The sequence below is a fragment of the Rutidosis leptorrhynchoides genome, chromosome 3 (assembly GCF_046630445.1).
Source record: "Rutidosis leptorrhynchoides isolate AG116_Rl617_1_P2 chromosome 3, CSIRO_AGI_Rlap_v1, whole genome shotgun sequence".
NCBI lineage: Eukaryota > Viridiplantae > Streptophyta > Magnoliopsida > Asterales > Asteraceae > Rutidosis > Rutidosis leptorrhynchoides.
In genome coordinates this window covers 464,260,737-464,287,490 of record NC_092335.1, presented here as the reverse complement: position 1 = coordinate 464,287,490, position 26,754 = coordinate 464,260,737, and the positions used below count along the sequence as shown (strand labels likewise).

At 35.0% G+C, this 26,754-nt stretch overlaps 2 protein-coding genes across 4 annotated transcripts; one reads left to right on the top strand and one right to left on the bottom strand.

The window, feature by feature from the left end:
- Window positions 1-2,619: 2,619 nt before the first annotated feature.
- Window positions 2,620-10,769, bottom strand: LOC139898065 (phosphatidylinositol 4-phosphate 5-kinase 7-like). Of its 2 annotated transcripts, XM_071880772.1 has the most exons (11): window positions 10,698-10,744; window positions 9,725-9,857; window positions 8,730-8,778; window positions 7,565-8,575; window positions 6,529-6,696; window positions 5,781-5,946; window positions 5,499-5,609; window positions 5,226-5,413; window positions 4,918-5,072; window positions 4,145-4,313; window positions 2,620-3,078 (listed from the first exon to the last, which is right to left on the bottom strand). In XM_071880772.1, exons 4-11 carry the CDS (start codon window positions 8,572-8,574, stop codon window positions 2,799-2,801), a joined length of 2,247 nt encoding a protein of 748 aa, XP_071736873.1. In that variant the 5' UTR covers window position 8,575; window positions 8,730-8,778; window positions 9,725-9,857; window positions 10,698-10,744; the 3' UTR covers window positions 2,620-2,798. The 2 variants fall into 2 exon arrangements, with proteins under 2 accessions (XP_071736873.1, XP_071736872.1); XM_071880771.1 differs by lacking the exon at window positions 9,725-9,857 and having other exon boundaries at window positions 10,698-10,769.
- Window positions 10,770-15,093: 4,324 nt separating this feature from the next.
- On the top strand, window positions 15,094-26,438 carry LOC139902855 (ABC transporter B family member 11-like). 2 transcript variants are annotated; one of them, XM_071885504.1, is made up of 13 exons: window positions 15,094-15,187; window positions 16,858-16,935; window positions 17,119-17,173; window positions 17,261-17,436; window positions 19,554-19,775; window positions 19,850-20,088; window positions 20,528-21,053; window positions 21,697-21,970; window positions 22,059-22,879; window positions 23,519-23,785; window positions 24,761-25,024; window positions 25,125-25,418; window positions 25,961-26,438. In XM_071885504.1, the coding sequence occupies exons 4-13, from the start codon at window positions 17,275-17,277 to the stop codon at window positions 26,318-26,320; spliced, it is 3,429 nt and encodes a 1,142-aa protein (XP_071741605.1). In that variant the 5' UTR covers window positions 15,094-15,187; window positions 16,858-16,935; window positions 17,119-17,173; window positions 17,261-17,274; the 3' UTR covers window positions 26,321-26,438. The 2 variants fall into 2 exon arrangements, with proteins under 2 accessions (XP_071741605.1, XP_071741604.1); XM_071885503.1 differs by lacking the exon at window positions 15,094-15,187 and having other exon boundaries at window positions 15,747-16,935.
- Window positions 26,439-26,754: the final 316 nt, after the last annotated feature.

Here is a 26,754-nt window from a genome sequence, read left to right as displayed (position 1 = left end):
AGTTCACAAAGGATAAGTAATTTTATTGTGTGAGGCTTAATCTCGGGTTATTTCATGATCATTTTCGAAATCTAATATAGCTTATTTCACCAAAATCTATTTCAATAGAGCGTATGATATCAATGCCCGCGGTAGAGCACTCATTCGGCTAGGGTAGCCCCATTTTCGTCTTTCCACATCTAAAGCCTAAAATATCATGTATGCTCTTGGTAGAAACTTTTAATGCAAAACGAGATGTATAGTGGTCACTGCGTTACTGTAAAAAATGGTTTCGCTCTATACATAAAAATAAATAAATTAAATATGAAGTCATGCTAACGTTAGAAACTCATGAACAACAAAATGGGGGCAATCTGGTCATTTCGTTGTGGCAACGATTAGTAATTTAGTACTGTATATAGTAGAAATACTACCATGTTACTTAGCAAAAAGTTAAATGCTTTATTTCTTAATTACCTCTTGTTAGTTTAATCAATAATTGGTTCCGAAGATTCTTTACAACATCCACGTACCATCAACCTTTAGTGCTGCTCGCGATATGCGTCACTAGACTTCTAAAAGTTATACCTAAAAAAGGTAAATGTACGAATGAAACTAAGTATAAGAGTTAAATTACCACACCCTTTTTTAGCTATCATAAGTTACCTCCTACTTGACCTTAAAGTGGTTCACTTAAAACTACAACAAGTCCACAATTGAACACTTCAACGTGACTAGGAACAAGTGAGCAACCCATTACCAAGCATATAGACAAAATTTAAAAGAATGTCACCCACTGGTAATATTATCTTAATGCAAATGGACCCTTCATAGTTCATATACGTAGAAGAAACAACAAAATATATATAAGTACGTGTATATCAAATTGGATACCACCAAATAAGGACACTGAATTGTCTGCAATTGTATAGAGCCTATTTCAATTTTGAAAAGGACACATCAAATCAAAATAATAAATACCAATGGCTTTAAGTTGTGATTGATGGATGAATGAAAACTTTGGAACAATTCGTGAAATTTTATTTGGTAATTTTTTCCAGAGCTAAAATACTCAAACATAGAGGCATGCTGTCACACTAGGTTGTACATTAGTTTGAATTTGAAATTCTTGACTCTGGAAATATGGGCCAGCTTTGTATATGTATTAAACATTTTGTTGGCCCACATACAAGAGTACAAAGTAAGCACCAAACAAGAATCTTTATGTCTTTTCAATATTCAATATTAAGGAGCTTATTTTATTTTAGGGGTTGATCCGTAAACCACTTCAAATTTACCATTCACCACCAAATTAATTTTTTAGATATTTTTACCCTTTCTTTTACACTATCAAATTTGTCATACACCACCAAATGAAGGGTATAAATGTCCAAATAATTTATTTGGTGGTGTATGACAAATTTGAGGTAGTGTACGAATCAATTCCCTTGTATTTTATAAGGGAGGTAATCCTCACACACTACTTTTTAATTTATGTACACTTTTATCTCATAAGTTCACATTATATCTCTAGATTAATCTAGGGAGTTGAACTTATATTATTATTGTAATAATAATGAAGGGTATAATAGGTAATTAGGTGTACATGGTTTAAAAAGTGGTGTGTGAGGATCACCTCCCATTTTATATCCAGACCATGTTGATTAAAAAAAAAGATGATACACAGTATGATTTAATACAAACTACTACCAAGTTTGGTTTGAGTGATATGGGGGTGAGATCCGGCTTGAGGTACTGCCAACTCAGGTTCGATTCTCATTTCAAACAGAGAGTTTCTAACATTTGATGTTAATTTAATGAATATAGTTTCAAACAGGTGATTAAACTTAATCACATTGATGTTAATGAATATAGTAATTTTTGAATATATCAATATCGCCATTCAAAAAAAAATTAATGCAAACTACTGGAAGTAATTTAATGAATATAGTATATCACAGGTGATTAAACTTAAGGTTATCCAATCACCAGATATTGACTTCCGAAAATGAGAATTTTTTTTATGCATCTAGAAACAGAACTTACACACAATTATAACTCATAGGCCATTGATATATTCATCATTGTTTTTACATCTTCTACCATAACTGTGTATCAACAGGTTTAAAGTACAACATATTAATGCATAGTTTATGGTAGATTTAATAAAAATGGTCACCACCCATATTATATGGGAAGTGATATTTATAAAACTCAAAATTGTTATATACACAACCTTCATGTTTTACAGTGGTGTACTGTACAATACTGTAAAATATCATGGTTGTGTACATAACAATTTTAGATTGTGTACATATCATCATCCATATTATATAGTCATTGAGTGTGCCATCACATTCACCACCAGATTGTGGGCCTACAATTGCTGTGAATTTCAGTATTTACTTCGCCAGACCACACACACACAGGTTTGGATCCAACCCTGCACTTTTTTTGTAACGAAAAGACCCACGTCTTGTTTTAGTCAGAAACACAAAAAGGGTCAAAAGTCAAACTACAAACAATGATCATTTAGTGAGTTAGCAATGAGCATTGATAGGGGGGACTAGAAAAGGTGCATCTAAAACTATTGTACATATGCTGTCTTATTTTCAATGAAATGTACAAGACAATGAGACATTGATGTTTTGACATACATTTACCAATATATTATTAAACCACTATTACCACAATAATAACATTATACATATATAACTTTACAGATGATATATACACTATACTATTCTTATAACAATACAAGTGAAATCGGATGGACAAGTGAACAATATGTACAAGAGCTATATTTAAGCTTTAAACTCTCAAGTACTAGCTGGGAAAACCTTTTCCAGATATCTGAAGAAGCGTTTGGCGTAAAACTTGGGATCTGCAACAGATATTGACATTGGATCGTGTCGTGCGGATTTATATACATGTTCTATTTTCTTTCTTGTGTTATATTCCTGAAGTATATCGATTATGCCTAGATAAAGAACAACATCATAGACCTCAAAAAGCTCAGCTTCTGAGGGGCCTGAGACGTCATGTGAGACCTTATGGTTTGCTTGTGCTGGCATGTTCACACCTAATTGCACCCGTAACCTGAAAGTGAGTTTCAAGGGATTAGGTTTAATAAGAAGAGGTACTAGTGAAACCAGAAAGTGGGCAAGTTGGGTTCAAAAATGTCAAATTTTAATATGACTTGAAGGAGGCTGGGTCTGGATGTGTTGTCTCGCAAATACTTTTTTGGCCGTGTATAAATAAAAATAATTTATGCAATGATTATGATTACAAAAACAATCTTAACAGATGAAATAAACTGACTTAGGAGGTATACATTAAAAACAAACTTTGGACACCTTTTATAACCTATTATCTTCTTGAATGTTTTTCATTTGATGGGGTTGAGATAGAAAATACCCTTAAATCAACCCATTCAAAAGTACATTGGTGAAAAATGTGACCTCTATGAATAATGTTCATAGTCACATATGCAGTCTCGAACAGTTTACATGATGTTTTAGTCTCAGATCATGATAGAGTTATCATACTCATGGCTCCAAGCTTCACTGGCAATTTGCATATAGCGTGTAACTACCCTTTATATCCAACTTATGAGTGAGGCAAGAAGCTATGAATAAAATATCTAGCTCGAGGACTCAACAGAAAAGTGATGGTCAAACAAGTTGAAGCCATATTCAAATGTATAAAAATATTCTTGGATTTATTTTTTACAAAAGGTTAAGCCATATTCAAATGGTCAAACAAGTTGAAGCCATATTCAAATGTATATAAACCGTCTTTGCGGTTGACCCAACACGTCATCCATGTCTATATCACCACCTCTAGTTTTGAGTGTTAACCAAGAGCCCAACAGTTGGTCCCTTGAGATCCTTGCAAAAGGTCTCAGGTTTAGATCTTGTGGTGATTAGGTAAGGGTTTGAAAACGGTCACGGATGAATCGGGTTAGGCCGCATACACTAGAGTAAAGTACTCGTCCTCCAAGGTAACCCGAAGAGGAAAAACCTCATCACTTACCACTTTTCGTATTAAGTATACAAATCCCATCCTAGCTGAGTACGTACATGAGAGATTGCATCAATCTCTCCAAGAAAATAACATTTGTGCTACAGCCTATCAGTATGATAGAAACGAGCATATACAATACCTTGCAGTACCAGGAAGAAGGAGATCAACTTCCTTGTCTCCTACAGAAAATGCTTTCAAGGTACTTCCTCTAATGTGAGGACCTGGTGCAGTATCTACAGAACTCGGTTCATGCGTCACTAGTAGAAGTCCCTTAGGAGGAATTGAGAAGTCCACGTGACATTTTGAACCTAAGAAGAGCACAAGAAATCAACAAATTAACATTTAAGCTAGAATATGGATGATAAGATGTATGCATGATTGCATAGTAGAGAGATAATGAAACCTCATCATTCACAGTAGTGAGAATAGTACTAAAAGATAGAAAGATTAAGAACTAAAAATAAATTTCCCAACATATCAGTTCATCATATATCCGACAGGTCATTCCAAAAAAAAAAAAAAGTTTGCAAAAAATTCATATATCCGGCAGGTAACATAATGTGTTTACTAACGTGCAAGGGTATTGTATCCCCTTCTTCCTGGTACTACAAGACATTGTATCTGCTCTTGAAACTGATTACAACACCTATATCCGTTTTAAAGAGATTGATACAGATAAGTTATGTGCATACTCATAGAATGGATGGGATGAATATACAAAACTATTAGCCATTAATAACAGAGGTTGCAAAAGATGAACGTTGGGTTACGGACTTACGGGTTGGGCCGACCCTAACAATTTTCTTTACTTTTTTATCTGTGTCATATCAGATGAGCATTTTTAATAAAGTAATGGCCTGGCGAATATAAAGGATATTGTCAAAAGCTTAAGAATAAAATATAGAAACTTACCATCATCAGCGAGAGTTTTCTGAGGTCTGTGGAAGGCATCTGGTGGTTCCAGTAGAGTCTTTAAATGGTCAGGAGCTCTAAAATGCAATCCCAAAAGAAGGCTATAATCTATGATTCCTTGAGATTCTAAAAACAACGAGTCCAGATATATTTGTCTGCAAAAGTTTGAAGGAGAAGTACAGAGAATTAGTACAAACCTTTCTAAATATATTTGTCTGCAAAATTTGAAGGGGATGTAACATATAATCAGTATAAACTGTAGTACAAATGAAACTAAAAAAGCTCCAAAGTATTAATATTAAACTCACTTTAAAAGCGCATCACGCAATGATTTGTCCATATTGAAATCATAAGCAAGATCTAAGTCTTTTAATGTGGTACCCTCTTCAATATCATCCTTATTTGTACTTCTTCCATAACAAGAACCTTTTAAATCATAACGACGGTGTATCTGAAGTTCTGTGTAAAACATATTTCCCATGACCACGAACTGTACCTAAAAGTGTAAACAAAACAACATAAATTATAAATGATCATGATAAACTACATAAACCAGAATAAGTATATAAAAGGACTAATACCTTCTTTCCACCTCTGAGCGTTATTTCATGAAGCCCATAGAACTTAGTAATCAAGGTGTTATCATGCACGCTTACATGTTTGTAATAGCTAGGAAGCATCTTCAGTAAAACCTACCGAACACCAAAAGATAATATCAACAACTCATACTCTAAATTAAATAAACTAATGCAAATTATCTAAGCCATGTAATAAAGTGACGGCTAGAGTAACACATTATGAATTTTCCTTGTTCATGTATACAAAAGTAAAAAGTAGCTACACATGTTCTGATAAATTCATACCTTGAGTTCGGATGTTCTTAATGTTTTGATCACAAATTTGTCATCATGTGAGAGATAAAAAAGGCTTCCACTTTTCCCTGGGGAAGAAAGCTCTCGTAAACCATCATCCCCGCATATGGACATCATATAATCTGCAGCATCTAACTTGAACATCTCTCTCAAATTCCTGAAAATTAAACTCTGTCATGATGTATTCAGACCAAAGAAACATCAGTAAAACATAAACAATAGTGCATTGTAAAAAACTTCCTAAAGCATTAACGATACTAGAACTGATTAGACACAAATCATGATCCTCTTCACCCATAAGATCATATCCTCCTAACCACAAGGCATCAAGAATGGAGACGAGGTTCATAACATAGATCCCATTATGACCAGGAACTTTTAAAAAATGACTCTGACAACTAGTGAGGATGTTCAATATTTTAAAATAACCAGAGCCGGCAAACATGAAATCAATCACTTACTGGCTCCATTGTGCACTCAACATAATGTTATATAATAAAATGAACCATGCAATTCTTAATCCCTTTCTATTAGACTCTTCATGTTTATGTTAATACAGCCAGCTTATAATTGTTCTCATTAGCATAGATAAATACGACACTACTCAATGTTAAAGAAATATGAACTTATCACTGAGGGAGGAAGAGTTTGCAACTACCTAAAACTTAGGGCATAATCATATGTCCTTCAGATTTGCGAGGAAAATAAGGATGTATGACATTATCAACTAAACAAGTACCTGAAGACCATAGGACAATAGTCTTTCCAATAGAAATTGACAGAAGAGTGTGGAGGTGTCAATTGTGATCCTTTCTTGGGGAAATACATTCTTATTCTTGCCCGTTGTCCAAAATCTGAATGTCTCACTTCTCGCACAGGAACTGGTGTAATTTTGCCAACTGTGTACCTGTAAACAAAATAGAAAAAGAGCTTGGTAACAACAATAAGAGCTAGAGTCACCTTTTAAAAAGTGGGCTGAAAGCAAGAATACATGACCTGGAACCCCAAGTAGGTATATAAAATGATCAAAACTGGAAATTTTCAAACAGTATGTGATATGAAGGATTATTAAACATCAGCATCATCTTCATATGGCATAACAGTTCAGTGTTCGTACAAGTAGTAAACAGACTGTAGACAAAAGGAATCATTCTCATATGCCCTATACATGGATAGGGCATTGGTGATGCAACTTTTTACATGATCTGTCATGGATTTGATATAAACTTTAGGCTACGAAAAAACTAGAAAATCAGAGAGAAGTTTTGGTCAGACCCAACAGATAAATGGAACCAACACATAACTAAAAGGGGTTAAAAAAGACAATCAAAGAAGAAATTTAATCAGTAGTAATGAAATCTAAAAAATATTTATCTAAGAAAAGAACCACTCAGAACTCAGTTTCGAGTATAAATGTGTTTAAAGCTACTTGTTTGTTCTAGTAGGTAACGACAAGTGACGACGCTTAGTTAATCATTTAAAAAAAATTAACACACAATGTGCACCACTAAAAAAATATCCTAAACATAGTTAAACGTACATTCTCTCTAAGAAATAGATAGATTCCAGGGTCTGCAGTGTATCAAATTTTCTAATAAACTTACCCCACGTGTTGCACAAATGATAAATCTCAAGGCATCTTTTATTATTACAGTGTGTATTGTCTATTTGCTTGGTGTCTGGATTATATTTTGTACTTACACCTTCCAACTAAAGTTCACCATAGAAGGTATCGACCATGAAAAAGGTATAAGATTCACATTCAGTTCATGTACCTGATACCTAGTTGCAGATTTAGCATCAGATAGTAGCTTTTATGGCCTTTAAAAATGTCCGCGGATGACTTCTTTTTCTCTTCCTTCGTACGAAATTTGCGTTGTTGTCCCCTTTTGTGTGATGATCCAACATCATTCTTAGTCGTTTCTTTAATCAAAACTCCTTGAACGTATTCCCTTTCACAAACTACAGTACTGTTATCGTCCACGTCACTTTTTCCTTCATCAGAACTATAAGATAACACATCACTATTATCATCAAATGCAGAATCTCCAATGCTATCATCTATTTCCAACGAAATTCTCTTGCTTGATCTTCGACTAGAGTCTCCGAAAATTCCATTAAACGAAATCTTCTCAGATAGACTACGGCCTATACTTCGTTTTTTCCTAACTGTTTTTTTGCCTAAACTTCTTGAAGACTGGGACCTACTTCCAGCAGGATAAAACGTGCCTTGTCCTTCTTTAAGGCCTTTGCACCACATCCCAAAATAATAACCACCATCTGCAAACCTATAAACACCCGACCCGTGCCTATACCCATTTAACCAATACCCATCAAACAGATCACCATTCACCCATTTCATCACACCTCTACCACACATAGATCCAGCTTTCCAATTTCCAATATACATGTTTCCATTACACCAAACATATTTACCACTACCTTCATGCATTCCCTCTTTCCAAGAACCATCGTAAATATCAGAATTACTATACTGCTTTCTTCCAAGCCCATGTTGATTGTTTAACCTCCATGAGCCAGCATATGTAGACCCATCCGGATTACTTAATGTCCCAAAACCATCAAGGTAGCCGCCCGAAAACTCACCCTCGTAACTTGCTCCAGATGACCAAGTGATCTGTCCCATCCCAGTCATTTTTCCTGCTTCCCAATCACCCTCATAAACAGTACCATCTGACCATGTGTATTTACCCCTGCCATGGGGTATCATTCCCTTTACATTGCCAAAGTACACATCTCCATCTAGAATGATCTCAGTGCTCATTCTGAAAACATGAGATATATACAATATAGCAATGTCAGATTCTTTACAATGAAACTTGCAGATGGTTTTTCAAGCCTCAATCAAGTTCTTCTCCAGAAAGAAGAAAATGTTTGTCTTTCTAAATGAAATAGTAGATGAAAAAGTCGGCGCAGTACCCGTAATATCTTTTAGGAACAAGTCAGAACAGAATGATAGTGGCCAGACCTGAATAATTAAGTGTCATACATTTGATAAAATAGAAATAAATTAAGGTAAAACGTGTGTATACAGTATACTATTAACATTGAAGTTTTGAAAAGTAAAGACTAAAGATATGATGTGAAATAAATACTATAAGTAGCTTATCTACGGGTCTAGTAAATATTCCTATAACAGAATATATTCCTAAACAATCGCTTATCTTTTCTGAACATCATATACATTACTTTTTATAGTAAGATCTCTTGTGGAGCATTGTCAAGTAACATGAAATAAACTTTACCACGCAACTATTATATGAGCAGAGATAGGTAACTATTATAGGAGTAAAGATAGAAAACTATTATAGTTCTTTCAAGATTGCAACTATGACTGCTCTATCACAAAATTGCAATGTTTTTTCAAATAACAATAAAAACCAGAAGTCCAAAAAGATGGAATGCAAATTCGTATCACTTTATTGTTGTAGCAACCAGTCTCACATGCAGTGTTAATTAAACGGTCAACGTCAATTGATGGGTCAAAATCGAATTTGGTAATCAAAGTCGGTCAAAGTAAAAAATGATTAACATGTTAACATGAATTTACATTACAACTTCATAGTTTTTGAGCAAAATGAATAATTTTAGACAATTATGTTAAAGTTTATTTTTATATTTATGGTTTTTTTCCACATTTACACATATAATTTTTGAAATTTAATATTTAAATGTATACAGTACAATCCGATTAATTCCCGATTAATCTCCGAATTACCGATTAATCCTTCTAAAGTCCCGACCGATTAATCCCCGAATAGCGAATTTTGCAACCTTGCTCACATGGATGGAAATATGAATGTTTAGCACCTTACAATTTCAAAGTTAAGGCTTTTATTACTTTGGCATGCAACAAATCTTACTAATACGAATAAAGTGGTACTCAAATAGTATCGAGTTTCAAAAGTCTGAACCTGTGAAACTGAGGCAATTAGTCTGAACCAGGGTTACAAATCTTTATGATAGGAATAAACTTCAAGCACATAAAATAGACAGGTGAAGCTGAGTTTAAGAAGTCTTAACCAGTAAACATACGATTTACTAATCCTGCAATTTTAATAGCAAATGATACTAAAGGAGAAGATGTCTACAATAACAGAAAAAGAAAAAGAAGCTTGCAAAAAGATACATCCGAATTCTGAAATTATCTTTGTTTCTTGTATATTATATCTACATGCACCATATTAAATATAGAATAATTCAACCTTTGACTTCGGCATATAGGATAAAGACAGCAGCTGAATATTAATTAATACATTATAATAAAAGTTTTTGTCCATGTAATTCATCTGGAAGACTAATTAATAGTTTATGTTTACAAAAACGACATGTGCCACACTATAGATGCAGAAAAGTAATATATTATTTAATCAGGGTATGATCAGATGAATTACAATAACAATCAATTTTGATTTTGACTTTCCAAAACATAGCAATATCACAAAAAAAAAAACTAATTATGCTAACGGAACTATGTTTGTGATACAACTAGATAACATATTATATCTATCGGATTACTAAGCAGCGCATATTTAAATACTCAATGAATATATACAATTAAGTAAAGTAATCCTTATCAAATTCTGTTAAAAGACTAACCAAATTTTTAATTCAGAGTATTAAGATTAACTAAATCCTACATATGCAGTCTCTATAAACTTAGTACGCACATGATAGCATCATTTAACTACAACAAATTCAAATCAGCTACAGTACTAATTTCTGAAAAACTAGGGTTCTCTAATGATTGATAGTTATATAATCGAACCTAATTTTGCAGAACACTATACAATTGACTGATATTACGATCAAAATACTGAATAACGCGAATTCAAATATCAATTAACTCTTATAAAACACATAACTGAAATGAATTAGAGAAATAACCTGTTGAAATCCGAATTGATTTTGCGAAATTGATATTCTGCCGTTGGGGAGGTTTTTCAGTGGATGGGAGGGATTTTCAGGAATTTTTTAGAGGGAGAATTTTGGTTTTTAGGGGGAATAAAAATAGAGTAGAATACGTCCATAGTATGCAAATTGGTGTTTAATGAAAAGTGACCGTTGGATGAAGAATCAACGGTTAGATGCGTTTTTCGAGTCCTTTTTGGCCGACTATATGCCGACGCAAGGTATAGTGAATCACTGAATTGTTTGAATTCAAGTTTCGATTTGTATTATTTAATTAATAAAATTAATTTTACTTTTCACGTAATAAAAAAATTAATGTAAATGTATTTTGTTTAAACCAATAATATAATATATATTATTTATTATTACTCCGTATTAAATTAAAATTAAAATATTTAAGAAAGGATGTGATATTTTCAAACAAGTTTTTGATAGATCCACACACACTTGTTGATACTTTTCGATAATATCCTTTCAATAAATTGTAGCAAAAAACTTGTGTAGCATTTTATTAAGGGCAGTTTAGTAAATCTGTGTAGATTTATCAATAACTTGTTTGGAAATATCAAACTCCTACAAACAACCATGACAAGATCTAACGACCTCGAAACAAAATATATTGAGGTAATATTTTGGTGGCGCATACAACAGTTTTGTCATTAATATTAAGACCTCGCGATCTCGGAACTTTTTTTTTAAAGGCAAACTCACACACACTTTACATGAATAAATACAATAATCCACGAAATATGTCCACAACGGGACTTGAACCCTCAACCTCTCTTAGTTAAAAGGGCCACAACGATACCGTCAGGTCAAGGGCAACCACAATACCGTCAGGCCAAGGGCCCTTTGGTCCTCGCAATCTCAGATTAGCAATCAAATTTTTCCATAAGAATTCACCCTTAATGAAACCGAACTCGTTTCGAATTTCTAAATCAAGTACCTTGTAACACATTTTGTTGTCTGCCATATGTTTTTGTCCTTTACAATTGAGTGGATGGTTATTGCTATTGAAAAGTCCTTCCATCGGGATACTTCTTTTGTCTAGCTTCATTCGAACAGAAAGTTGTTTTCTCCTTGCTCTTCATACGAAAATCTCTATATTTTGTGGAACTAACCCATTTTGTAGTTTCAATGTCTTGATTGAATGCTTATCATGATCAGTCTCTCGTCAATCTTACTCCACTTATCTAATTTTCATGACCATGAATCTGAGTTCCTGTTTTGTGAATTAAGAAGAGAAATTCGTGTCCCGGCGGCTCTTTAATCCAATGCCACGATCCTTTCCATGCGTTTTTCAAGCATAATGACATTTATTTTCTAATTAATTCATAAATCATAAATAATTCATAAATAATAATTAAAATTCAATCATTTCATTATCTGTCTATTATCCATTTTATTATTATTATCCATTATCCATTATCCATATATACTAATGGGCACCAATTTTTTAATCGTTTTACCACACCCCCAACCCAATTCTTGGTATCCATATATACTAATGGGCACCAATTTTTTAGTCGTTTTACCACACCCCAACCCAATTCTTGGTCAAAACGACAAGAGGACCAAAAAGGGAAGAAAAAAAAAAAAAACTAAATCAACCTCTAAAAAATGTGTCAATTTACACCACAAACCCTTAAATTAAGGGTATAAAGTGTACAATTAGTATTTTATTTAAAAATCTTAATTAAACTTCACCCATATTTTCAACGGGATATATCTTTCCGCTCGCCTAACGTTAAATTTTTTCGAACCCACCGTTCAACTCAAAAAAATCTAGCGAACACAACGGGACTAACTACACGCGAAACGGACACTTTTAAAAAACGCTAAATATCTCGGACTATATTCAATACTCAACGGGACATATCTTCCCGCTCGCCTCGCGTTAATTTTTTTGAACCCACCGTTCAACTAAAAAAAAAATAACGAACACAACGGGACTAACTATACGCGAAATGGACACTTCTAAAAAAAAACTAAGTACGTCGAACTATATTCAATACATACACACTTCTATAATAAACTCTTCAAACTAACTACATCATATCGATAATTTTGTTTCCTTTTTTTTTTTTTTACGCAATCTTCCTGCCGTTAAAAACACATAGGCCATTAGGTACACTGGATACTAACTACGTGTATCTAAAAACATCCGTGCCAAAATGTTTTTATTTTTGTAAATAAATAACGCTTCGGTAACTATGAAAACGCACCCCAAAGGTCCCGCGGCATCGCGCGGGCCCACTTTACTATTTCTAACTTAAAACTAATTAACCATGGATAGCCATTATAATACTCAAAATTGCTTGAACATGGAGTTTTGTCATGAATGAAACTCGTAGATTTCTTGATGGGTTCATATCAACAATTTAATCATTAAGGTCGTCCTATCAATTCTTATGAATTTTATGAACCTGTTCGATAAGTAAAAAAGTAGGTATGTTGTATATAAAACTTTAACATGTATATAAGTATTTGTATTGTCTGTCAAGACAAAGGGAGGTATGTGATGACGGTGAAATTTGTGTTAGAAATGTATAACTCTTTTTAATTAGCTGGAATGTAATTATGTATATATAATGTGAGGGCCTATATCATTGGACTGAAAAATTACTTTGATATTTGGAGTATGAGCATATAAAAAAAGAGTTACATGCATAGATCATTTTGAATTACGAGCCATGTATAAGCGTACATTTTTCACAAGCCAATATCCAACCCTTTTCATCACACTTCTATATAAGTCATGGGCTACTTAAGAGACCCCACATTTCATATAAAACTAAAAAAATATAGATTTCACTTTGATTGGTGTTATAATAGTGGGATAAATAAACAATGTATCACACAAAAAAGTTTACTAACATGTACAACATCAACAATAAATGCATGCGCTTATGTTATAGGTCCTGGCTATTTTGTAACTCAAGAGTCGGAAAAGACTAGTTTAAAGTGGTTTTTGTGATTCAAGCTAGAAGTGAATTTGACCCTTGATTGATAGCTAGCAAAACTCAAATGGTAGATACTTGAAATCATGTATATGGGCAAAAATTTGACCAAGCTCTTTGGATATTTGATTATATCAACCTTTATGGCAGATAGACAATTGTTTTGGTCTATGGTATATAGGCCTTTTAGTGCAGACTTTGATCCTTGTGGTCTTTTTGAAAGTTTGAGAAGTATTTGGATTATACTTGAATCCTTGCTTTATTTTTAAGTCGTATGAAGGTACTATATGGAGTTAATGCTCTAAGATAGTGGAGTATATGTTTTATTGCAAATTGCACATTTCGGGGTCGAGTATATATGTGTATTGAGCTGCGGAGGCTTATGACTTTATGAGTCAAAATGTGTCAAAACACTACTGATCCAAATGGGATATGTTAGATCCTATTTGAAGAACTGAATTATTATTTGGACATGAAATTTGATCTCACTAGGTTTTCAAATCCTCTCAATTGGGATCTTTTGAATCTTCAACAAAAAAGGTCACATTTTTTAAGCTAATGTAGGTTGTTTATGTATTTTGATCGTTTCAAGTAGGCATCATTTCCTTCGTTATTATTATTTGATAAATTTTCACTGATCTATGTGGTTTATATCGGATTACACTAACGATCTTTGTGCTTTTTCCATCAAAAGTGCTTTCGTGATATACACTTGACTATATTCTCTGTCTCTTAACACTCGTTATCTTTATACGTTAGAATTTGATATGTGCAAGACACGCGAGGGCAAAAACGTCTTTCCCTTTTTCAGTCACTTACTTACCTTCTTCTCCACCTTCACTGTCTTCCTCATTTTCTTATTCTTCATACGTCTCCAAAATCATAAATCTTAAAATCAATCAATTCAATCAATTCAATTTTAAATCTAAATTCAAATCCAAATCAAAATTATCAAGGTCGTGGATGATGGATCCTTTCTTCACCAAAGGGGCTTTCAAGGCTTCTAAATGGTAGTAATATTTATCAATTAGTGTTGAATTGCTCAGGATAATCGTTTGGCATGACCTAGAAGCTGAAATATTGAATTCTTAAGTAATTTGTTTGTGGTTTATTAATTGTTGAAAACAGCAAAACACTTTTGAAGTTAAAGCAGATGCGACTTGACATTGCGAAACTTCCGAATACTGGTCAATAAGCTACTGCTCGAATTAGGGTATAATAGCTATTGTAATTATGATCTCTTTGTTTTTTAGTTGTTTACACAAGAAAAAAGTATGACTTGCATTGACGTTTGTTTGTATATGTTATACTTAGGTTTCCGGCCGAACGTGTGTGTTATGTGTAAATGAACGTGCAAATGATGAGAGTCGTTGAAATAAATGATCTACTGATGTCAAAAAATAGCCGTTCAGAAAAAAAGGGAAGAAAAAATGGTCGCAGCTCAAGAAATTATTGAGATTTTTGCGAACTTCTTGTTGTTCGTCTTCCGATTATTGAATCTCAAAGGTTAGATCTTTTAATTTGATTTGGATTTGAATTTGAACTAAGATTTAGATTCGAGTTGGTTTTAGAGTTTAATGAAGAAGAGAATGTGGATGATGGTAAAAGGTGCATAAGTGATGAAAACTAGGGCCCCATTTGGCTCACAGAATCCATTGAGATTCCGGCGGAATTGTAATAGAATTTAGACACGAGTCTAAATTAAATTCCAACTCCGCCGGAATCTCATTGGATTCCGTGAACCAGACGGGCCTGAGTGTTTTTGTGCACTTGTGCCTTGCACATGACAAATTTTAACGGAACAAGAGAACGAGTGTTAGGACAAGACTATCGATGACTCAAGTGCAAACCACATGGATCATTCTTGACGAAAAAAACACATGAACCATTAATGTAATTCGATACAAACCACATGAATCATCCGTGATGTTTTATTATTTCTATACTATATGCAATTCTTAATAGTACTAATACTCCTAGTAGATAGCAGTAATAAAATCCTCTAGCTTTGCAGAAAAAAAAAAATACTAATAGAAAGTTTGTTATCCCATATGTCCAACAGAGAATTTTGATCTTACGATAAGAATAAAGAATCACTTAATCAAGAATACCATATGCATATATGTGTCAATCAACTGATTTCATTTTCTTGTTCTAGTTGACAATGCGAACAAAGTTAGTTACTGTAAAGTTCTCAAGGATCTTATATGTTACACGGTCAGATACTCAAATCATTATATCCAAGTATTTAATTACAGAGTAAATTAATTAAAATGTTCATTGATCTGTCAAATACTAACTTCTTAGAAAAGTACAAAAAAATTGTAGACAACAAAGTGAAACTATACTTATAGTTGTCTTAGAGCCAATGATTAGTAATCTTTGATAATAATTATGATTCTCTTTACACTTCCATATAACACAAAATCCAAAAAAACATTTATGCATGAATACATGCATTGGCTGGATCTCATAATCAAAATAGCAATAATCTGTAACAATCTGTTGTTGTCGGATGATCACATCGATGCCGTGATGGTTTATTGGGATCTTAATCGACAGGAAAAGCCACACGAATAAATTTAAACATAAAAGATACAAAAGGAACCAACAATCAGATACGGTCCAACATAGGATATTTCTTGTTCATGTAATTAAGCAAGTTTAACTCATTTAGTTCATTGTAAACTAAGAAACTAAGCAGTGATAATTTATATAGTAGGGAATGATTACTATATAATTGTATTGATTATGATTATGATTATTCCATTAATTAATTTCAAGAGAGACCACATACTTAAAGGTTGACAAAGAACACAAAATTTAAATGGCGGATGACATTAACTGTATCAAGGTAACATCCATAATCAGTTTTCAGTCTAGATAATATTCATCATTATATTCTCTTGTATTGGATCCGCGGTCCATTTTTGTTAGGCGGTAATTAAAATACGAAGAGTGGTGCTATAAGAGACATGAAACAAGTAAAAGGCATTACATCGGAAGCTTCAGAAAAATCTAAAAAACCTAAAGATTCGGCTCAGGCGAAGAATAAAGAACCTGATCATGTAGTCCCATATTACAAGCTTTTTAGTTTTGCAGACTCAGTTGATTATGTTCTTATGTTCATTGGAACAATTAATGCAATTGGAAGTGGGATTATTATGCCTATGCAGACAGTGATAATTGGGGAGCTAATTGACATATTTGGGCACACTCCAGATAACAAGGCCCTTGTACATCAAATCTCCAAGGTAAAACAAAAATATCTCTACGCCAACGCCCAATATCGTGTGTTAGATGATCAAAATTTTGAACATTTACTGTATTACTTAGAGGTGTCCAAAAACGGGTCGGAATGATTATTCAAAATATAATATTTTAAGGTATCAACAATTGCATCATGCAGTGTCCTCTAACTCATATTTTGTTATCAGGTTTCTCTCAAATATATCTACTTGGCTGCAGGGGCCGGTGCTGCAGCGTTTTTACGTAAGTTAGTTACGCTAACCTCCTGCTTCTTTACTAGATTTTTTTATTGTCTAATAAACCAAGGAACAATATTTGATTAATCTGTAGAGGTGGTTTGTTGGATGGTGACTGGGGAGAGGCAGGCTGCACGTATCAGAAGTTTATACTTGAAAACGATACTGAGGCAAAATGTCGGATTCTTTGATCAAGAAAGCAAGACCGGAGAAATTGTCGAACGTATGTCTGGTGATACTGTTATTATGCAGGATGCTATGGGAGAAAAGGTTTGTCAAAACTTGAATGTTTCATCCTAAAGTTTTTTTCTCTGCTTGGATAGTCCTATGGTTTGCAGTTTTTGCCTGGATAGTCCCTGCCTCTAATGGGCGTTAATTATTACCGTTAAATCCAGTCATGTGAGGACTATCCGTGCAAGAGTTTCTGCCACGAAGAATCATGTTAGACCATTTTTAACCCTGCGGGGCGTGTTGGCGTGTTGCTGGGTGGGGGTGGGGTGCTTGATGAGCGTGCTACTGCTGCCAGACTGCTGTGTAATGGGTGTCGTGCTGAGTGGCGTGTTGCTGGGTAGGGGTGGGGTATTTTTTTATTTCTTTTTCATTTTTCATGTATTTATTTTATTTTGTTTAATTAGTTATATTATTATTTTGAAATTATAACAATAAAACACACTAAAATTAATAATAAAAATACGATTACATTAAAAAAGTCCTGAAAATAGAAAATTACAATAAATAAAAAGACAACCTAAACTTACTTCATTTTTAAAAAAAGTCCTAAAAATTTAAACTACTACTCGTTGTCTTCATCCGACAGCTGAATTAAGTCGACGTACTCTTGGAGCAAGTTCTTCTTCATCTTCATGCAACGCTTTCTCTCTTTCGGGTTCGCGATGTTATTAATGTCCAAGTTCGACAGAAATTTTGTGGCTTCGAGTGCGGCTTTCATACGTTCCGCTTTGGTGATTACGTCCATTTGTTGAAGCTTTTTCTGTGCAACTTCGGACCTATACTCGTTAAGTTGTTCACATAACTCTTCAAACTTTGAAGAGTGTGTTGACCGAGAGCTTTGCGTTGCGTCGGAAGATGCAGAAGACCTAGCCGCCTTCTTTGCTCGATTCCTTCCCATGGGCCTTTCAATCGGATCATCACCTAAAAGCACGTTATCAGGACGATCATCCGCGATATCAATCGTGTGGACCGCGACCTCCTCGTCATCCTCATCACGCAAACCTCCATAAACTGCTCCACCAACCGGAGTAGGCGCAATCCACTTTGGTTTGTCCTTTAAAAATTCCCAAGCATCTTTAAACGCCCACGTCTTCATCTCATTAGTACAATGCGCATTTACCGCACCCTTGTAAAAGCATTGTTCGGTTTTCCCACTACGCCTTGGATTGCGTTTTTCCGCCTCATAATAACCTTGTGTCCACATAACGCCATTTCCCCGATAACGCATCTTCATTTCGATACCATCCGTGCTCGTTATTGTTGAATTTGTTCATTACAGTGTGCTACAAAGATTGATATTTTTGAGAGTTTCAGACAATCGGATTTTCGGATGCATCAAGCCAACATCTCGCCAACCAAACCTCTTCGGCCGATGTCCAAACTCTTTTTTGGATTGGTTCACGTACCTTATCTTTGCCTTTTCGTTGGTGTTTTCTTCTTCTCACGCCACCGGGTTGTTCGGGCTCAACGTCCGGTTGAGTTTGTGGTTGAGTTTCTGGTTGTGTTTGACCTTGAAGTTGTGAGAGTTGTTGCGGGCTAAGACCGAGCTCTCTTTGAATCTCTTGTATTTTTTGGATTTGTTGTAATCTTTAGATTTGTTGCTCAATTTCTTGTTGGCTCATATTAAACGAGCTAGTGGTATAGTTGGCAAAATCAAGAGAAGAAGGTCGAGATGAAGATGATGAGCCCGGAGTAGTCGGTTCACCGGTGCCGGTCATAATATTGTTATAAATTGACCACTCATTCGGATGAGACATTGTTTGTGTTTGATTTTGACGAAGTGTTTTTGAGTTGTATTTAATTTTGTTGTGTTTGAAAGTGAATATGTGTGTTTGATTTAATATAGTGTATATTTATTTTATGTATATATACTGAGATGAGGGCTAGAAATCAAAAAAAAAAAAAAAAAAAAAAAAATTTCCGTTGCATGGTATGTGGTTGGGGTGAGTCCACGTCGGCAAAAGGGTACAAACACGCGGCCATTTGTTGTGTGCTAACTTCCAGCACGCGTGTCCCTTACACCCCCAACACGCCGCGCTAACCCGTGTTGGGTGGCGTGTTGGGTCCAAAATCCGTGCAACACGCCTGCGTTGGAGACGGTCTTATTGGCACTGTTTCGGAAATTTAGTTTAATAGTTGTCTTGATGAATCTTCAGGTTGGAAAATTCATACAGGTAGTTTCGACTTTTATCGGAGGGCTCGTGATTGCTTTTTCAAAGGGGTGGCTTCTTTCTCTAGTATTAGTATCTACGATTCCTGCGTTAGTTATCTCAGCTGGCTTTATGACTGTAATGGTTACTAAACTAATGTCAAGAGGCCAAGCTGCTTATTCCGTTGGAGCAGCTGTTGTTGAACAAACGATTAGTTCTATCAGAACCGTAAGAATTAAATAATTTTTCCATATCATGTTATGAAAATTATCACCGATTCTTACTAATAATTTTTAATGCAGGTTGCATCATTCACAGGGGAGAAACAAGCTATTGTCAAGTACGACAAGTCTCTTAAGAAAGCGTACCAGGCTAGTGTGCAAGAGGGCCTGGTTGTTGGAGTTTGTTCTGGCATATTTGTGTTTTTTGTATTCGGTTGTTACGCTTTGTCGATTTGGTTTGGTGGAATAATGATTGTTGATAAAGGTTACACGGGAGGACAGGTCATTAACATAGTCCTCGCTGTTTTAATCGGATCATTGTAAGTGCAATCAGCTCAACTTCTTGAAAATAGTTCTTATAATTATTCCCTGCAATTGAGACCCATAGCTTGAAAAATGGGTCTATTGGGTTAGGTGTTAAACCAATTGGGTCCATAAAAAAGTAAAAAAAAATGGGTCCAACAAATATATATAAGGTCCAACGGGTTACGAGATTTTAAAAATATTATTATCTAGAGGTTTTACGAGTTTTTGAAACTTTGAGAAATGGCTCTCGACCCAACCTGACCCATTTAGACCCGATCTGTTCGAACCATCTAAAAAATCTGACCCGTCCGACCCATGACCTGTTTCGATCCAACGCTGTTTAGGTCTCGACCCAACCTGACCCGTTTTTCAGGTATACTTATAATCAAATAACTTCGATATGCTATGTTTTTTGGTGAAATTGATGATTTTCTTGAAAAATGTTATTACCAGTTCTTTAGGCCAGGTGTCACCATGCTTAAGTGCTTTCAGCTCGGGACGAGTTGCAGCGTTTAAACTATTCGAGATAATAAACAGAAAGTCAGAAATAGATCCTTATGATACTAACGGTCAACAACCGGATGATATTCGTGGTGACATCGAATTACGGGATGTTACGTTTAGCTATCCAACAAGACCGGAAGAGAACATATTTAACGTTTTTTCAATTGTGATACCAAGTGGGATGACGACAGCGTTAGTTGGACAGAGTGGAAGTGGGAAATCAACGGTAATCAGCCTCATTGAGAGGTTTTACGACCCACAAAAAGGTGAAGTTCTTATTGATGGGATTAATGTTAAAGACTACCAACTAAAGTGGCTTAGAGGAAAGATTAGTCTTGTTAGCCAAGAACCTGTTTTGTTCAGTTCCACCATTAGAGATAATATTGCTTACGGGAAGGATGGTGCGACAATCGATGAAATCAAGGTGGCTGCTGAGCTGGCAAATGCTGCTAAATTTATTGACAAATTCCCCCAGGTTCGGTTAACATCCATTTGTATATTCTGTGTATATAAATTTGTATACACATTTTGCTGATGATTGTGTCATCTATCAATCATTTAAATCATTTTAGGTAGTTGTGATTTATTAAAAAGCAAGAGTAATCAAACGGTATATTACTATACCCCGTTTAATGAAAAGTTATGTCCAAACGAACTTTCCCGCCAAAAGTCATGACTTTTCGGTCAATAGTTATTCCCTCCAAAGTTGCACCCTTTCCGTTTAACTGTCATTAACCGATTTTCGAATGGCATTAACTTGCCGATGCCTTTTCGTTTTTTGAACATAGAAACACATACATATTCTCCGATATTATTATGATTTCTGATATTATTGCCAAAACACAAAGTGTTGTTCTTGTATTATCCTTATAAAGATTTCATGAACCTTGTCAGTCGAAATACTTTATAGAGGAAGTGTTTACATGATTCAAGAACCAATCAAGATTATCTGTTTCATACCCAATTACTGACACATTTGACATATTAACTGTTGACACAAAACATGGAAAAAGGTGTATTATGGTCAACCTGTTTTGACCCAATACCTAACAAACCCACTCCGGCCCACCCATTTTACCAACTCTGGTTATAAATACCAGATTCTGTTGTTCATTCAGGGATTAGATACAATGGTTGGTGATCATGGAACTCAAATGTCTGGAGGACAAAAGCAACGAATCGCAATAGCCAGGGCAATCATAAAAGACCCTAGGATTCTACTTTTGGATGAAGCTACGAGTGCTCTCGATGCAGAATCCGAAAGGATAGTTCAAGAGGCACTTGATCAAATCATGCTTAATCGCACTACCGTTATTCTAGCTCATCGTTTGACCACGATAATAAATTCTGATGTAATCGCTGTTATTCAAGACGGCAAGATTGTAGAGAAAGGTCCTTCTCTTAGTTACTCATCCGACTCGCCCGTTTGGTCACCTCTAGCTAGTATTTGTTCAGTGATTCTAATTTAATCAACCTGCAGGTTCACACTCTGAGTTATTACAAGATCCTGAAGGTGCGTATTGCCAGCTAATACGATTACAAGAACTCGGAAAACGCTCTGAAAAACAAGAAGATGGTGATTATAATATTAGCATGACATCTGGAAAAAATTCAAGTCAACCCGTTTATGTTATAAGTCACGAATCGTCTAATATCAATAACAATAACCAACATCTATTAAAATCTGATAATGATAATCATCAAGAATCTTATGCAGCTAATTCCAGTACCTCGCTTGTTCGTTTGGCTTATATGAACAAACCCGAAATCCCAGTAATACTACTAGGTTGTATAGCTGCTGCAGTTAGTGGTTCGATCTTACCAATTTTCGGGTATCTTTTATCATTTATTATAACCGATTTCTTTAAACCAGCTCACGTGGTTCGTGAGAAATCAACGTTCTGGGCATCAATGCTTTTAGTACTTGGTTTGGTAATTTTGATATCAGCACCATTTAGGACTTACTTTTTTGGTATAGCTGGGAGTAAACTAATATGGAGGATCAGATTAAAATGCTTTGAGAAATTGGTTAGAATGGAGATCGCATGGTTCGATAAGACGGAAAACTCGAGCGGTGCAATTGGAGGGAAGCTTTCGACCGATGCAGCTTCTGTTAGAGGGTTGATTGGAGATAGTCTTTCTTTAATTGTTCAGAACACGTCTTCAGCAATTTGTGGTCTGATCGTTGCGTTTATGGGTAGCTGGAAATTGGCTTTTGTCATTTTACTTTTGTTGCCATTGTTAGTATTGAATGCATACTTGCAGATGAAATTCATTAGCGGTTTCAGTGCGGATACAAAGGTGAGTCACTTGTTTTGTTAGTATTTCGGGTTTTCGAATTAGAAGTAGTGATGGTAAAATGTGTGGGTTGGTTGTATACCTGGCAAACAGGTTGGGTTGGGTTGAAACGGGTCATGGGTTGAATGGTTAGATTATTTTGACAGGTCAAACGGGTTCGGTCTAAATGGGTTGGGTCGGTCGTATTGGGTCGAGCTCCGTTTCTCAAATTGTCTTAAACTAGTAAAACCTTTAGAAAAAACTATTTTTAAAATCTCATAAAGACCCGTTAAGAACCCGCCGGACCTTATATATATTTTTAGGCTTCGTATGGGCTCAATTTGGACCCATTCTTTAACTTTTTTATGGACCCGTTTGGTTAAATAACTAACCCATTGGACCCATTTTTCACGCTATGGGTCCCAATTACCGGGTATAGTTGTTTGGGTGAAGGGTCAATACAATTTTTGGTACGGGCTGAACACACAATTATTTCAATACTATATTTTGTACATAGATATAATGTCGGTATAAAAATTACACAATGGGCTGATTTTGACCCTTTGAACTATCAGAGATAAAACAGAATCCAAAAATACCTACTTCTAGTTAAAATGGGTTGAAAATACCACCTTTAGTAAACTGCTATAAGTTTGCATCTAGAAACTATATGAGGATGCAAGTCAAGTTGCAAGTGATGCAGTAGGAAGCATTAGAACAATTGCTTCATTTTGTGCTGAGGATAAGGTGATGAAGCTATACGAAAATAAATGTAAAGGGCCTCGAAGAGCCGGAATTAAACAAGGTTTAGTAAGCGGTACTAGTTTTGGGTCGTCCATGTTTTTTTTATTTATAGTATATGCAACAAGCTTTTATGTTGGAGCTCGTTTTGTTGAAGCTGGTCTGACTACATTCTCCAAAGTTTTCCAGGTAAGCTGAGCTTAATCAATATACAAGGTTCGAGTTAGAGGTGGGTAAAAGGTCTAACTTGGATTGGGTTAACCCAAAACATTTTTTGTTCACATTTTTGAAAAGAGTGATAAATAGTTATTGTGTTAAATTTTGATTTCAAAAACTACCTTACTAGAACACTATCTAATTTTCCACATATATCAAGATAACAGGTTGTATAGAACTGCAAATGTGCTACGGATCACCTGCAATCCATTTGAAACATTAGAAATAAAAAAAAATCCAAAACACCGGTTCATAAAGTAACTGGGTTAGAATTGGCACCTTTAGTTTTTATGGTGACCAAGGTTGTAAAATTCGCGTGTCGGAGACGAGACGATCAGGAAGAGTAGGTCGGGACCTTGGAGGGACGAGTCGGTCTAGTTGGGGTCGAATTGGAGTTGACCAACATTGACTTTTAGTAATAAAAAAATTAAACATATACTCCCTCCGTCCCATATTAATAGTCCACAAACAAAAAACACACATTTTAAGAAAAAATGACTGTCACATGTACCTTTTCTTTACTTTACAGTTTTACCCCTTACTTTTTACCTAATATTTTGTTTTATATGCAAAAGTTAAGGGCATAAAGAAAATTTACCTATTATTCTTATCTATTTATGGAAGTGGACTATTAATTTGGGACAACCTAAATAGGAATACTGGACTATCAAGGTAGGACGGAGGTTACACATAAATATATCAAACATAAATATTTCAAAAACAGATATGTGGCACAAAATATAATTTTTAAAAATATGAAGATTTTGACCAAACTTTGTCTTTGACCGACTCAGCCCGACTTTGACCGAATTTGACCCAACTTGTTAGCGTTGACCGAATTTTAAGGCGTTTGGGGCGAGTCGGGACGGGCTAATCCCCAAACCAACGCACATCGACAACAGTAATGGTGACTATATGTTTCAATGCTTTATGTTTCTGTAATTGAAGGTATTTTTGGGATTGAGTATGTCAGCAATGGGTATTGCTCAGTCAGGATCATTTGTTCCTGACTCGGGAAAGGCCAAATCTGCAGCTGCTTCAGTTTTTGCTCTTCTTGACCAAAAGTCAAAGATAGACTATACCGACGAGTCTGGAATTGTATTAGAAAACGTTAAAGGAGATATTCAATTTAGTCATGTTAATTTCAAGTATCCATCAAGACCCGACATCCAAATCTTCCGGGACCTTTGTTTGGAAATTCATCATGGCCAGGTGACCACTTTTATATCTCAACTTGTTCATTTTCTACCTTGTAAAGCTAATTTCTATCGTATTTAACTAAACAATAATTTGTTTTATATATGATTATTAGACTGTAGCTCTTGTTGGAGAAAGTGGAAGTGGGAAATCAACAGTTATTTCTCTGTTGCAAAGGTTTTATGATGTCGATTCAGGCCAGATAACGCTTGATGGAGTTGAGATCCGACAGTTAAATCTGAAATGGTTAAGGCAGCAAATGGGTCTAGTAAGCCAAGAGCCAGTCCTATTTAATGATACGATTCGTGCCAACATTGCATATGGGGTGGAAGGCAATGCGACCGAGGAAGACGTTTTAGCAGCTTCAGAATTAGCAAACGCCCATAAATTCATCAGTAGCCTACATCACGTATATATTACACCTTTATCTTTCAAATTCATACGTGCACAACCAACAAATTGGCAACAATCCCCCAAATGTAATGAAACGAGGGTGGAAGGATGCTGGGTCACATGGGTTGGGTAACAGTTCTGGGTCGAAACGGGTCATTTTGTTTAATACATGTTGATTTGGTTCGACCCAAAATACATTTTTTTATCTGTGTTCAAAAGATTTATAAAATTATTAATTATTTAAATACAATTAAAGTTAAGAACTTTAATCTTTGAGCATCGTTAGTTCTTTTGACTTGTTCGACTCATTGAACTTGTTACCTTTTCAGATTGACCCAATTAAGATTACAAATTACCCATATGGGTCCAATAATAAGTATATGGGTCAACGTTTCCACACTAAAACATTTCTATGTGAATCCACTGAACTTGTTCCCATTTTTAGATTGACCCAATTAAGATTCAAAAATTTACCCAAATGGGTCCAATAATAAGTATACGGGTCAAAGTTTCCACCTTTAATAATAAGAAATCTAAAACAGTTGTATGTGAATCCAGGGGTACGATACGAATGTAGGTGAAAGAGGGACCCAATTATCCGGAGGGCAAAAACAAAGAGTTGCAATAGCAAGAGCCATTATTAAGGCTCCAAAGATATTGTTACTAGACGAGGCTACTAGTGCACTAGATGCTGAATCTGAAAAAGTCGTACAAGATGCACTTGATCGAGTTATTGTACACAGAACCACACTAGTGGTGGCCCACAGGCTATCCACAATTCAAGGAGCAGATGTTATCGTTGTTATGAAGAATGGAGCCGTTGCAGAGAAAGGAAAACATGATGAACTCCTGAATATTAAGGATGGCATTTATGCCTCTTTAGTTGCATTACATACACATACTACTGCATCTTCATAATAAGATTGCAACATCAGATTAACTATATTTGTATTTGTATGCTAAATACTTTTTACTGTCTTCCTGCATGCTAGTTATAGCCAGAATGTTCACAAATGTAACTTTTATAAAATAATAATATTTGAGCTAGATTTGCATTGCATACTTTCTTAGACGGTTCTCGTTTATTTACGCTTTCGTACTCCCTCCATCCCAATTTAATGTGACATCCCGTGTTTTTCCGTTAAATTTATTTTAACACTGTCTTTTTTTTTTAAATAATATCTTTCGTCATTTAATTTGGCATCTTTCGTTAACTAACGTTCATAATATCCTCGTTATTTAATTATAACGTCACCCGTTTACTCGAGCGTTTTAAATATTCGTTTGGTTATTTTCCGCACCCGCTTTGAAACTAGAGGGACCAAACTTGCAAAAAGGCCAAAGATTTGACT